This window comes from Acomys minous (genome assembly GCF_964271855.1).
Source record: "Acomys minous genome assembly, chromosome: 10".
Classification (NCBI taxonomy): domain Eukaryota; kingdom Metazoa; phylum Chordata; class Mammalia; order Rodentia; family Muridae; genus Acomys; species Acomys minous.
Window position 1 is genome coordinate 54,658,916 of NC_140491.1, and position 15,002 is coordinate 54,673,917.

Sequence of the window (15,002 nt, forward strand, 5' to 3'; positions counted from 1 at the left end):
AGCTGAAGGAAGCAGTGGTTCCTGCCTGATGTGTGTAGTAGGTCCTGCCCTCCCGTGGTCAGTTAGACCAGGACTTGATGAATAATGAACAGCTTTCATGTGATGCGTAACTTCACATTTGTATATGTAGGGTGTGTGTGTATAAGCACTGTTTATGTGGGTGAGTGTGACTCGGGGCACCCACAAAGACCACAGGAGGATGTTGAGTGACCCTCCCTGTCATCTCTGGCCATATTCTGTTGAGACAGGGTCTCTCACTTTATCTGGAGCTAGGCTGGTATCAAACAAGCCCCAGAAATCCTGTTTCTGCCCCACACAGTACTGGGGTTACCGGTGCTCATGGCCTTTTCTGGCTTTTTGTACGGGTTCTAGGAGTTCAAGCTCGGGTACTCATGCGTTCAGCCCTGGCTCTTACCTTCTGAGCCTCCTTACAATCGACTTCAACATGAGATTTCAGATCCAGGAGTAAACTCAGTGGCCCTTTAAATCATTTACTAAAATTACAGCCCTATTTATTACATCCCTAAAACGTTCACATGAAATTACAAATGCCTACTCCGCTAGTCGATGTGGAGGGGACTGTGGAAGTTGGCTGAGTGGGAATAACTTCATTGGCACATTTGTGACACAAAAGGAAAAGTGTGTTTGCATACATGTTAAACCTACAACATTGCCCTCATTTTATTTATAAAGCACTGGTATTGTCTATTATTTTTTTGCACTGGTAGATTTTGGCACTTCTGTCATTTCCATTGATATATGATTTATTATGTCAACTCATCCTGAAGGAAGAAATCCACAGACTGACGTTTGTCCAGCAAAAATACATGCTTGAAAATCGTGGAACATTTGTTACAAAAACAGCAAAGCAAAGAAAGATGAGAAATCCAATCCATTGCTTACCAAAATTCTTAACCTCTCTCTCTCTCTCTCTCTCTCTCTCTCTCTCTCTCTCTCTCTCTCTCTCTCTATCTATCTATCTCTCTGTCTTTCTCTCTCTCTCCCCCTCCCTCTCCCCCTCCCCTTCCCCTTCCCCCTCCCTCTCCCTCTCCCTCTCTCTCTCATCTGTGAGTCTCTTCATAATAAATATGCCAAGGGGAGTTAAGTCCAGACTTCAAAACCAGTAACATTTCCATCAAAGGTGGGCTGCTAATAATGAAGTAAGCACAGGAAAAGCCATTTGCTTTTTTGTGCGGCTCTCTGCCTCCACCTTGGTCTTGCCAGGCCTGCCTGAACATCAGCAGAGTTCAGTGGTAATTAAAGCAACAGTGTTGTGAGAAAAGTGTGAATTGCTTTTACAGGGAGCCTTGGAAGCTGCTCCTGACTGACGGAGCACAGTGGGGGGCCTCTGCTGGGTATTAAAGAGTGACAGTAGTCGGCCTCAGAAGGTGGTTTCCCAGCACAATGCAAAATTGTGACTTTTCACAAGTTGCTATCTCTGCCACCATCTGAGTTATCGGCTCAAATTTTAGATTTGTATTTTTTTGTTTTGGCATGCCTATGAGCAAGACTATGTCACATGCAGGAAATATGGTCTGTTTGCTGGAATTATGCAAATCTAAGTTGTATTTTCTCCCTTTCTTTTCCCTGGATTTTTTTTTACACTCCTTGATGGAATTACCCCAACTTTGAAGGTTATTGAAGATAATAAGGAAAAAGCAATGAAGGGGTCACATGCTTTACCCTTGTAGCAAGTTATTCCAGTGTTAAGTGTCATAAGGCCGTTATCTGTCCTTTTCATTTTTAAAAATTATTGTGGGTGTGCACACGTGTCTCCCATGGAGCACGTATGGAAGTCAGAGGATAACTGAGTTAGAGTTGTTTTTCTCCTTCCACTATGTGGGTCTCAGGGCTTAAAATCAGGTCATGAGGCTTAGCAGCAAGTGCCTTTATCCGTGGAGACATGTCATCCACCCTCTTCTATCATTTTCTTAAAGAAAAGTGACGATGGACACTCTTTTGACTATGGCCCACATGTACAGTTTCGTGTTCTCAGGACAGAAGCATCTGCATGCACGGAATCTATCAGATGTTGTTCTATGTGGCCGAGCCTCTTTTTGAGCCAGCTCCCACACGGGTGGGATGCACTTGTTGTCTGTCTTTATCTAACAAGAGGAGGGAAACCCGCCATTAGCCAAATCCCATAAACCATCTTCTGCAGATGAGAAGCAAAGAGCAAAATAGCTCAATGGATTATTAATCTATTTTCCTTTCATAAGCTAGAAACACTGTAAAGATCCCTGAGTCAGCCTCACAGAGAGCGTGTGGAGGTCCACGGAAAGGTATCACCAATGCAGACTGGCCAGCTGCACATCCACAAACAGGGTCATATGCAACTAACCGGTATGTGAACCCAGAATGCTGGTCTGTTAAGATTAAAAAAAAAAAACTGGTAATACTCAGCCCGACTTTTTCACTTAGGACACTGTACACAAATAAATGGACAAAAAGTGACCCAGTGTGAAGACAGGAACAGTGTACAGATTTGTGGGCTCGGCAAAGCCAAAGCCATGTGACATTACAAAGCCTGTTCCCATATTCTTTTGAATGTCGGGTAAAGATTAAAGTGTAAAGGATGCCTTTAGCGAAATGTCTTGTGTTTAGGATGTAACAGACAAGCTGCCTGGTCATTGTCGCCATCATCCTAGATGCTATGGTGAAGCACGTGACTCACAGAATTTCCTGTGCTATTAGATGTTCTGTGATTTGTCCAACATTGGGGCAGTGTGTTTTTTTTTTAAGTGGAAGGTTATGAGATGGCATTTAGAAGATGAGGCTGCAAAATGCCAAACAATAGATGGTTGCAAAAGACAACAATTCGTATAGAGAGAACAACTGGGGTGCTCCCAGTGACGCTCTTTCACCCCACTAGTGCAAAGTTTAATTAGTATATAAATAGCCCCACTCGTTTACAATTGACACAATGCCACCTCCGCTCATGCAGAGCTGTCAGGGCCCATGAAACTGTAAAACTCCTGACATTAAACATTTGTTGTAAACTGATCCTTCCAAAAGAAACTTAACTGAAACTGAAAAAGCAAGAGAGGTGGAAATGACTTAAAAATAAAAATAAAAGGCCACTTCTCAAGTCTCTCAGAGAAAAAGGCCCAAACCAGCTTTGGGAGAGAGATTCTCCATATTATATAGAGCTGAGGCTATATGCTATTTTTTAAAAAAGAAAGAAAGATAGACAAATGAAGAAAAAAAAAAAACCATGAACCACCAACCCCAGAGTGATGAAAAGCAAAATGGTTAAGGAAAAAAAAATACCCTCAATTGACATAGCTATTTTCATCACTTCAAATCAGCCATCTCTTTTTGACACAGTTTATTATCATTAGGAAGACTTTCTCAATTCAGACATGGTGATGAGGAAAGACGAAGATTTAACAGATAAATAACCAATTTGGAAAATTCAGGCTAAGCCCCTTTTCCTCAATTTCCATCCCCTTCTTCCTCCCTGTTCCAATTATTCCAAGGAAAGCTTCAATGGTGCTATTAGACATCTTCATTATGTCATTTTTCTCTCCCTCACTTAGGCACAACAAACCGCATACTAGGTTTCCACCGAATGATACAAAGGTTATCAGCCAGAACAAAAATAATAATAGTTTTCTAATGTTGCAAGTGACTGCACAAACTAAGAACCGCAGGTGGTCACAGGAAAGGTGTGGGACTTAAATACCAGGAAGGAAGCCTAGGGACACTGATGTTTTCCTCCCGGACTTGACTCATTAGAAGTGCATGCGTTTACCTTTACCTTGGGATAGGAATGTTTCCAGAAGAGATCCTCTGAAATCGACAGGGAGGACCTCCAGCAGCCCTGTGTGGGATGACAGAGATAGACAAAGTAAATGCTGAAAACTGATAATAAAAGGAAAATACTTAAGTAATAAGATTGCCGCCAATTTCATAAAGGGAAGCTGGAAATTCACAAAAGTTAAGCTCATAAGTTCAAGGGGGGAGGGGAAAGCAGTTAAAATAAAACTCTTGACAAATATCAACAGACCTACTTAAAAATTATCCAAGCTGGTTATTCTATCTGCTTAATATTAAAAAAAACCATTTGATTCTCCCTCAAATAGTTCACAGATTCATATTAGAGTTAAAATGCTCTAGCATACAGATTCTGGATTAAGCTTGAAGTAATACTTTTTAACTACAAACTTAGAAATGCTAAGAACAGTAACCATTAAAGTTAAGCCATGCAGACACCTTCTAGAAGCTTCTATCCTAACACACAGATAAGCCAGACAAGGTGGCTCACACCTGTGTTCCCCGTTCGGAGAAGCAGAGGCACTGCCATGCGCTATAGAATGAGACTCTGCCTAAACAAACAAACAAACAAACAAACAAACAAAAAGCTAATATCCAGAGTATTCTGTGCGGGTATAACCTTTCTTTTACATTGTAGTGTTCTTTTATCTGATTATTATTAAATGCTGGGAGTACTTCTCCATTTTAGGTCCTTGTTGCCAAATCATTCTACACTTGTCATACTCCACTCTTGGTTTCATCTGCCATTTGCCTCCTTACTCTTTCCTGTATTCATTGCTTCCTTTGTTGCTTCAGCGAAGCAAAATAGCTCCATAGTCACTGTACCTCAGCACTGATCACTAAAACAAAAGCTCCTGGGCTGGGCTCGGGGCTGCACAGTGAGCTGGCCACATGTGGTCCTTGACCATTTGAAGCTTAATTTTCTGGATCAGGGGGAAAAAATTAGGCCCTTAGGCCAAATCCAGCTTGAACGTCTGCCCATAGATTTCTGTAATTAGAGTTTGTTAGAGCACAGACCTGTATATGTATATCTACATATTCTCTATAACTGTTCTTAGGCTACAGTAAAAAAGAGTCGAGTGGCTTAAAATATCTGCTCCGGATGCTTATGGAGAATGCCGAGGGACATTTCCACCTAATTCTGCTTGTTTGTTCTTGGCTTAGCAAGCACATCGTTGGTTGCTGTGATTCCGTGCACAAAGACGGACACTTGTATGAACTTTGACCAGTTTCCAGCCGCCTGCCTAGCTTAGTCACATATACAGAAGCCTAGCAACAAATGACTGGTATAAGATACTTGAAATTAAAATTTTCCAGAAGCAACTTTTCCCTACCTTCTTCTAGTCACTGACAAACTTCCAGCATCTCCCATTTTCTGTCAATATCTAGGTACAAATACTTTGTCTTTAGCCTCCTATCACCTTGTGAATGTCATTCTGCTCCACAGTGACTTTCCAATGAAATTCTCAATCTTTGCATGAGGTTCTCTTTTGTAAGGATGAGGCAAAACTGCTTCAAGAGTTCCACAAATCCAAGCGGTGCCGAGAAGCAGAATGAATACTTAGGATACTGCTTAGCTGTGTTAAAATCTCCATTTCCTAAATGCACACAAACACTGTGGCAACTGAACCCAAACCTGGTGACCGACATTACTGATTTATTGTAACTTTTTCTCATTTTGTATTTTCCTTAGCAATTGATTCGAACAGAGCAACTCTTTTTCGACTGTATTCTGTTAGATAAAGGTCCTCAGAGGCCATTGACTGCTTACTCTATCCTTAGGGAGGACTTTTATCGATTCACAATGGACCTATGGGAGTGCAAGACCCTAGTATTAGAGAAAAAAAATCAAAAGTTAAAAATAGCTAAATGTTACTTTCTCCTTTCCTCTTTTGGCCTTTCTCGTTGGTGAAAGCTATGGATTTGGGAGACTTTATGGGGATAGAGAAAAGCCTTAGGGAAAAGAAGATTTCCCAAGCCTAACATGGTGCTAGACATCAAGGGAGAGGAATTTGAGTGTTTCTCGGTATTTCTATGTAGTTCTGCACTGATGATGAAGAGGAGCAGAGGCTCTCAGAAACTATGTGGAAAAGTAGGTGAGTCTGATCCAAGAGAAAGACAGAATTGGGCCTGTGGATGGGTTAGCATTTATTTAGCTTCTGTGTCACAGTAACCATTAAAGTATGCCTTTTGGCTTTGACTAAAATAGAGAAAGTAAAAATATTAAAAATATATTTTAATCCAAGCTAAAAAAATAAAGCCAATTATATATATATACACATATGCATATTTAAAAAGAATTGTTTATGTTTACATGGTGAAAAAGCATAAGATGGGGTTTGAAACTAGTTCTAAGTGAGTTTCAAGCTTTTTCACACTTTACTAATCACCAAGCTATTTCTCTCAAACATCTTAGAAGAATTTTAAGTCACTGCTATTATGAAGACCATTGTCCAACAATCTTGTGTGTCATTATAAGCCCTTTATATAGCACAACAGTTAATATCTCATTAATAGAAAGGACAGGAAATGTTTATAAGAAGTAAGTCCTCTCATTGGAAATGACAACTCTTTAAACATATAAACAAGTTAGGGCTAGTCCAAGAAGAGCCATGGGTCTCCACTGAGACACACTAATGCTCATCGGAACTGGTACCTACAGGACCGAGCTCAGAACAGATGCAATGACTGCTGTGGCTAATTTGTGCCTTAAGTTCATTTCTGAGTCACTCCGAAAGATAGCTATGATTCCTCCGGGGCTCAATCTCCTGCTGCCTGATGCAGAAGGAAAGTGGTAGAAACTCTTTATAGCTGGCACTCACAGAGTGCAACTCTCCGAGCTGGCTCACATGCAAGTAAAGAGTAAGTAAAATAAGGATAAAATGATAGCATTTTTCAAGAAACAGCTCTAGGTCCTTGAAAATGATTATTTCTGTTTGCCTGTAACTGTAAAAATGAGTTTCAGGTAATAGCTTTTCTTTTATATAGCAAATGATGAATGACCGTTTAAACATTGACTCATCTACCAACCAAGATAGAAAGAAACTATAAAAACTTCCTGCGCTGAAAGGGACTGTGAGGACCGAAGTCACCTGATTTTTCACCTAGCTGATTACACCACGGGGATATTCATTTGTCTTTGCGTCAACTCTGGAATTACATAAAATATATTTTGCCAGCCAAGAAAATCCAGCCCTTTAGCTTCTACGGACTATATTTCCCCCTAACTCTGTAAATACGTTTTCTTCATCCAAGTTAGTGATACATTCTCTTAGACTTTGAAAAAAATGTGACATCCAATCAAACAACCCATAAAGACATCCAACAAAAATGGCAATATTCTTCTATGAATATTTATTTTATCAAAGGAATATTTAATAATTCTAGTCTCTGGCAAGGATCAGACTTGCCACAGATCAGGTTTGGGGAAGAAGTGTCTGCACAAAGAAGAAAGGACACTTTAGTTAAGGAAATAGATTTTCATAAACATTTACTGTAATTTTAAGTTATTAGTTTTTGCTTGTTGCAAAATTATGAATGTCCCTTGCTCAGTTTCCACTTGACTTCGATAACATTAACAATACAGTGACTGAGACTTTTAAAGAGCAATAAAATGGGAGAGCGTGGATGCAGAGGAATGCCAAGATGTTAAGCATTTTCTTTTCCAAACCCAAACTATAGTGACTTCATTATTTTTACTCCTTAAGCATAACTGTTATGGGAAAGTATTTTACTTCTCGTTGCTGATGTCCAGCACTGGTCATCCTTTCACAGAAGGATAAATTCTTAGTCAAATCCATCTTCCTCCCTTCCCAATTAGTCTATAGTTTTTTCTTTTTTGTTTGTTTGCATTTTTTGTTTTTTGTTTGTTTGTTTGTTTGTTTGTTTTTTGTTTCAATATAGGAGTTTGCTGTTCAGCCCTGGCTGTCCTGGAATTCACTTTTGTAGACCAGGCTGTCCTCAGACTTAGAGATTCACCTGCCTTTGCCTCTGGAATGCAAGAATAAAGGGTGTGTGCCACCACCACCTGGGGTTAGTCTACAGTTTTTAGCTAGAATTACAAAGACTAAAGGACAATACAGGCTATAAACTTCAAACCCCTACCCACATCTAGTCAATGAACAGGACATTCTCCACAGTTGAGTGGAGAGTGGGGTATAACTTTCACAAGTACTCTGGTGCCTCATATTTGACCACATCCCCTAGATGAGAAGACCTGGTGGCACTCAGAGGAAGGATAGCAGGCCATCAAGAAGAGACTTGATACCCTATGAGCATATACAGGGGGAGGAAGTCTCCCTCAGTCACAGTCATAGGGGAGGGGAGTAAGGGGAAAATGAGAGGGAGGGAGGGAGGAATGGGAGAATACAAGGAAGGGGATAACCATTGAGATGTAATATGAATAAATTAATAAAAAAAAGAATGTGTCACTGAAAACATAGTGCCAATGTTTAGTCCCCATTGACCACATTTTTTTAAATAATGCAAGTCCATACCTCCACGTAGGTGTCAATAGGTGGTGTGGTGAAGACTCCACAGCATACTCAAAGGAAATGGGTCATCAGATTCTATCAATTGTGCTTGTTTCTATAGCACATGTATTGTAAAGGCCAGCTAAAGGATTCCAACAGAAAATTTAAAAAGCCCTGGAATCATTCTCCAGTCCTTAATTTTTAAATTATTTTTTAACTTAATGTTGGTTGTTAGAATTAAGCAAATATCTACAGCATCAAATAATGTTTGACAAATTCACTACTAAGCCTAGAACTATCTCTCTCTTCACACACACACACACACACACACACACACACACACACACACACTTGCTGTGTGGCATCTTTCCTGCGAAGGTCCATTCACGCCTGATGGGGAAGTAATGATACCACAAAAGTCTAATTTGTTGAAACAAGGAGTTTTCTTGGAGCTATTTATAGAGGTATAGGTGAGGGGTTAGTTGCTGCAGCAGTACAGGTGACTCACTAATAGTCCACCCCAGCCATCATGGCTGTGACACACAAAAGATGGAAGCCCAGGGCTTGACTGGCTAAAGAGCCTTTTCCTCGGAAGTTCTTACTGCGTGTATAACCTTGAAGAGGGCAAAGTCTGGTAACTCTTGTAAGTTTCAAGGTTTTCCTGAGACTTGTGAGGTGTTTATTTTCTAATACCTAATGTGCCTTCTTCATTATGGATTGTTCTAACCCTAGTCAATTGCAACATTTCAACATTCACACATATACTCACACACACACACACACACACACACACACACACACACACACACACACACACGCATGCCTGAGCACACATGCATGCTCATGGTGTATGGCTTTTCTACTAAACCTTGCACTGTATCTAGCTCTTTGAAACTTGTTACCATACATAGATCACTTACACTTTGTAGGTATTCATGAAAGATTAAACTGCTTATTATTCTCACAGTATTGGATATTAGAAAATAGAGATGTGTTTCTTGAAACCTTTATTTAAAGGATGTAAAGAATTTGATTTCACTTATTTATGTTACATTAAAATAAACTAGAACACTATATTAAATAAAGTAATATGTTTATTTTCATTAATATTTCAAAGGAGGTAGATATTAAGTTTATACTTGGCTTTATAATTGATAAACATTAATATATTTTAAGTCATGGAAAAAAGTGCCAGAATCATTTTTAAATTGATCTAAGTTCAGCCACTCCAAAATACCTGTCCATAGCTTGAATTAAACATCAGTTTTATTTGTCCATTTATATAGATGCAGATTGAAATACACATTAACTTCTCATCACCACTGGGAAAACTCACCACATTCAGTGGCCTAATAAAACACAAATTGTCCTCCACACCTATAAGTAGTGAATCTCACAGGCTGAAAGGAAACTGTAGAGCATTTTCTGGAGACTCTGGGAGAGAGTCCACTTCCTAATTTCCCCAGTCTGGGGGCCACCACATCACAGCCCTTGCTTTCTGGACTACTTTCCCCTTTTTAAACACACCAAGACTGAGAATTCCTCAGATTGCATCACTCTGGTTTGCTGCCACTTTCCACGTTGAAGGCCTGACCAGTATATTCCCAGGCAATCTTCTAATTAAAGCCAGCTGATTACCCACAAATCTGTTCCCATTTGTGATTTTTGTGGCTTTTTTTCCCCCAACACACTTGGAAACTTATTTGTTTCCTTTACTATTTTGTCGTGTTGGCATTGAACCCAGGACTTTGCACCTGCTAGCCAATCAGTCTACCATTGAATGTCATCCCAAGCACCTATGCATGCTACTTGAAGAGGAGAAAAGTTCTTTGGCTTAAATTTAATAAACAGGTAATCATTTTCTAAATTTAAAACTGAAACAAATGAATTTTCTGAACTATAATAAATGAGTGGGGTTTTTTTTAACATCATAAGAATACTTGTTTGAGCATTATGTCCCCAAATTTTGACTGCCTTTTCTCTTATAAAAATATGAAATTATGCCATGGGTATTAAATTATTTTTATTTTATCAATGAATAAAAAAGTAAACTCAGTCTTCAAAGTTGAGTTTCCAGTAGTATGCAAAGCTTCCTTTGAGGTGAAATCAGCTAAATAGTCACTCAACACATCCCTATTTTGAGTTGCTTGAAGCCAGGCAGTGGTGGCATAGGCCTTCAATCCCAGCACTTGGGAGGCAGAGACAGACACAGCAGGAGAGAGGCAGAGGCAGAGGGAGAGGCAGAGGCAAGAGTTGAGAGTTGTTTGTTTTAACTCTTAGTATTTACCTTTATTTATTTATTATTTATCCGTTTGTTTATTTTAAATATTTTCATTTATTCTTTGAGTATTTTATATGAGTATACAATGTATATAACCATATCTCTTCCCCTGCCTACTCCAACTGCTACGAGGATACCCCAACCCACAGTACCTCCCTCTCAAAATTTTGTTTCGCTTTTTCAATAATCCCATTTCCTTTTCTTTTCTTTCTTTTTTTCACTACTTGCTCTAATTAGGGCATGGGCATGGAACCATGTGCTGGAGCATGGGTAGCCTAGCAGGGTTCACGTCCCTGTGGAAAGCCGACTCTCCCTCCTCTAGCTGCCATCCACTGGCAATAGTTTCTCCACCAGGGGTGGGGCCTCCTGAGCATCTTCCCACAGTGTTGGGATGTTGACTGTCTTGGCTTGAGCTGGCAGCAACAGCAACCATCAGCTCAGGGGGGCAATGACCCTGTTCCCGTCCAGAACTCTCATTTTTACAGCAGCTTCTTGCCCTTGCAATCTTTGCATTCCCTCTTCCAGTAAATTCCCTAGCCTTGGCGGAGGGGGCTGAAAGCTCTTATAAATGTGTATGCAGGACTCTTAGGTGTTACACTTCTAACTGTGGCCTCTGGGTCCCACCATTGCACCAAGCAGGTGGGAACACATGTTCACTGGAGTTGAGTGTTGTGTGGCAGATACCTGAGGCTAACCTTATGTTTCTCTATGATAGCCCACTTGTTATTTATCTGCCTTGATAACAACAACAAAATACTTTAAAAAAAACTACATTTGTACCCTTCTTTCCCCCCCAAAAATATAATATGCTTAATCTACTTAATCGGTATTTTCTTCTCCTTCAGATAATTTTTTCTACATTTGCTTTGTGGAATTTTTCTGAATCATTTTATAAGTTTGTCTATTTTTTCTTCTTCTAGGATGTTAAGTACAAATTACATTCCTTGACCTTTATCTTTTTTTTTTTACATCGAGTTATTTCCAAACACTTTTATACTTCTATCTTCCCCCACCCCATCCACACTTATTCTGAGTATCTTAAGATTTCTCTAGGTCAGAAATTAAGTATAGCTGAGTTTACTTCTCTGCCAGACGAGACCTACAAAACGAAGTTCACACATAGTGCCTTTGAAGCTGTGTTCCTGCAATGCTGAGAATGTAAAGCACGTTTACTTCTCAGCAGTTTGCGGAGCAAGTTTGTGTAAATAATCTCATTTAGCCTTCAAGTAGCTCTAAGATGATATAGACAGACAATAGCATTTCCACTTTTCAAATATGTATGGGAGTTGACTGCGTGAATCAATCTCCTATGAGCAGAATGCAGAATAGTAGTGATGTTACCAAAAAAGTCTTGCTCATTTCCTAAGATGGTACTTATGTTCCCAGGCCCCTTTGAAGCATGTTTGTGCTATATAGCTTCATAAAGTAAACAACGCCAAACCAAAGCACCACCATTCAACAAGAACTGGGCAACATGTTTCCTCCCATCCATGTCTGACTGAATTCATGCTGCTTAGCATCCAAGAGCAGATGAGACAGGCAGATTGCGGTGATGTGGCTGGAGATCCTAAGGAACATTCTGATGAGGGGAGAAGAAATTTTTCTATAGTTCTGAGAGTTAGGGGAAGGACTTACTTCTCTCATAAAACACTGGGCAAGGCTGGCATCTCCTGTCTTTTCTGCCTTGATAAGTGTGCAGTGTCAAGAAATGGGCTGTTACTGGAGACACCGGGAAAAGGGCGAGATAGGATTCACTCAAACAGGATTGACTCATGGAATGAACACCCAGTACCTGCCTTCCTCTAAGCTCATAAACGCTGAGACAAACACACCTCCTCACACCCAAGTCATGGAGCAGGTTACTTACAACTAAATCATCCTTAATACTTTCAAATGATGACAGCATCCATGCAAGGCAATGTCTTCAGCTCAAAAGCACGCATATACGTATCTTCAATTTACATCATAAACTAGGTGATACTTCTATCTTTTTCTTATAATTAGAAAGATTAATTAAGGAGCTGTGACCTCACCTGGGAAGAAATAAAACCTCCAGCATTTTAACTCACTGGGCAAGTTTTCAAAATGAATTGTTCCCAGAAGCAGAGCTAATTTATGCCAGTTGAATAGAAAATAATATTAGTTTAATTCATTGTGTTTCCAAGTAAGTCAGAAGAATAGCAATGACGGAAATTTCTTTGTGTATGAATCTAAATATTTTTCCTTATTTGCAAGACTGTATTAGACACTGAATGATTATTTTCATTTACATGGTATAAGCAATTCGCTTTCTCATACATCTTAAAAGTCTACCTACACAAGAGATAAGAATTATGCTGTTTTATATTAAAATTGATATAATTTCATGAATCATTTTCATTGGCTGATGATTTATAAACTATTTTCCTCTGGAAAACCTAATTATTTTTGAAGACACTACTATTACTGCTCTCAACAAGGAAATAAAGAAAAAAAAAGAATCCAACTTAACATGTACCTACCATGTTGTGCCAATTTACAATTTTGGAGCGATTTGGGGGAAATTTTTTAATTGGTTTTGAATTGTTCAGTTTGTCTCAGGACTATGTAAACATTAAATAATACAAGAAGCAAATGAAACCTTATAACATAGCACACTAAAGTTGTATGGGCAAGCTTTTTTTTTTTTACAATAATCAGATAATTATATATAACTAGTCATCATTACTTGAAACAAATTACTTTCTGTTGAAGCATGAAAGAGGGTTCCTGGCACTAGTCTGGGCTCAGCTAATCTTACTGACAATAACTGTCGCCTGCAGAACTTGTTCATTGCTTCTGTGCCTGGGTTATGCAGCATGGTGTAGGCTCTGCTCTGTAGTGAGCCTCTCTTAATTACATCTTTTTTTTTTTCAAATAAATATTTGTTATCTTTTACTTTGAAAAATCACAGGTTCAGGAAACTTGGCAAACAAGTGTACGTATTCAGAGTGCAGAATGCTTTGTCTTTCATTCGTTGTAGATGATCTGTAATAATGCTCAGCTTCATGACACAACAGAGCAGTGAAGGGGGAAAAAGGCACACAGCTATTCACTGTGTGCTTAAGGTCTTAAACAGAAGGGTCGCTCTGCTTTCAGACAGTCTTCCTGCACTAATTCCTGGAGTCAAATGGTTTCAAGTGCTGTGGTGTTACAATCAAGATCACTAATTCATTTGTGCAGGGGGAAGGCTTGTGTTTGGGGAAGGGGGAGATTCTTTGAGTCTGCCTATACATAATAAATAAAATGGGAAACTTAGGTATTTGTCTAACTAATTCTGGCAGAGAGAAAAGAAAACCAAGTCGGGGCCAGTTGTTCAAAGTAGATATAGATGGTGAAGGAGTTTGAGAAGGAAGTATCCTACTGTTTGCACATTTTCTGTGACTAGAGCTGGTTCTGTGGTCTTATGCCCTGGGACAGCACTCTGGAGGATGACAAAGGACAAAGTCACATCCAACTTTGGGGATGGTGGTGTACCTGCTTTCACATGAGACTGTGGATACCCTGGAAAGAGAGATCAGTATCCATGGGACACTTGCCTTCTATCTGAAATTATAACCCGAATTAGTTTGTGATTGAGCATGTCATTACACAATGACATTCTAATTACTGTAATGTAGCCATGATGCACTGCATTTTAGCCACAAGAACAATAGATTGTGTCTATCTTTGCATTTTAGGAAGTCATTGAGTCTCGATTAAAAAAAACATTGCAATAAATATATACCCCCAAAATTCAAATATAACCATTATGACACAAAATATTCATCAGATAAAATACAGTAAGCTTAAAGATATAAAAAACAATAATCAGCTAATTTTAATAATTCACAATGCACCCACCGGAGAGCTTTGGGTTAAAATGTTTCTTGATGCCTTTTGTAAATTTTCTAAGTTGTCCATCACTAGATAGCTGTTTTCCACCTCTGGCACAAGTTGCTGAATTTTTCTCTTTCTATTTTCAATACCAAATACTACAAGTGGAAGTTTCTTACATATATGAGCCGTATGTTTTCGTCTAGAAAGACCAACAACAGCAACCACATCCAACTCTGTTACCTACTGCTAGTTTGCAGTGTAAGTTGGATTGGATTTGTTTTTGTTTTCAGTGGATACCATTTCTGTTTGCCCTTCCCCACAGCAGATCCTCTAATTTAATTCCTGTAGCTATATTCTGCAAGTCTCGGTCTGAAAAGGAAACTTTATCACTTTGCTCTTCCCCAGAAGCACTTCTCATTTCACAACCAACTTACATGGAACAACCTTTTCAAGTGGAATGGGCATGAGGCTTACTCCTAGTATCAGTTGCTTTCTCATAAATCACCTGAAATGTAGTGACGTAAAGGAATAGTTATTAGGGGTTTCTTGTTTGTTGGCTAGTTCTCCCATGGATTCCATTGGTTCTCTGCCATGGTTTGGGGTGAAGGCTTCATGGCCATTCATTTCCATGTCTG

At 39.3% G+C, this 15,002-nt stretch overlaps 1 protein-coding gene across 2 annotated transcripts in view; it reads right to left on the bottom strand.

Moving 5' to 3' along the window:
* The window catches only part of LOC311607657 (uncharacterized protein), a 558,074-nt gene that overhangs the window by 23,598 nt on the left and 519,474 nt on the right, over nt 1–15,002 (bottom strand). For both annotated transcript variants that reach the window (XM_084799582.1, XM_084799581.1), the window contains exon 3: nt 3,761–3,823. In XM_084799582.1, coding sequence (XP_084655708.1) covers nt 3,761–3,823 — 63 coding nt within the window. The remainder of the gene's footprint in view (nt 1–3,760; nt 3,824–15,002) is intronic.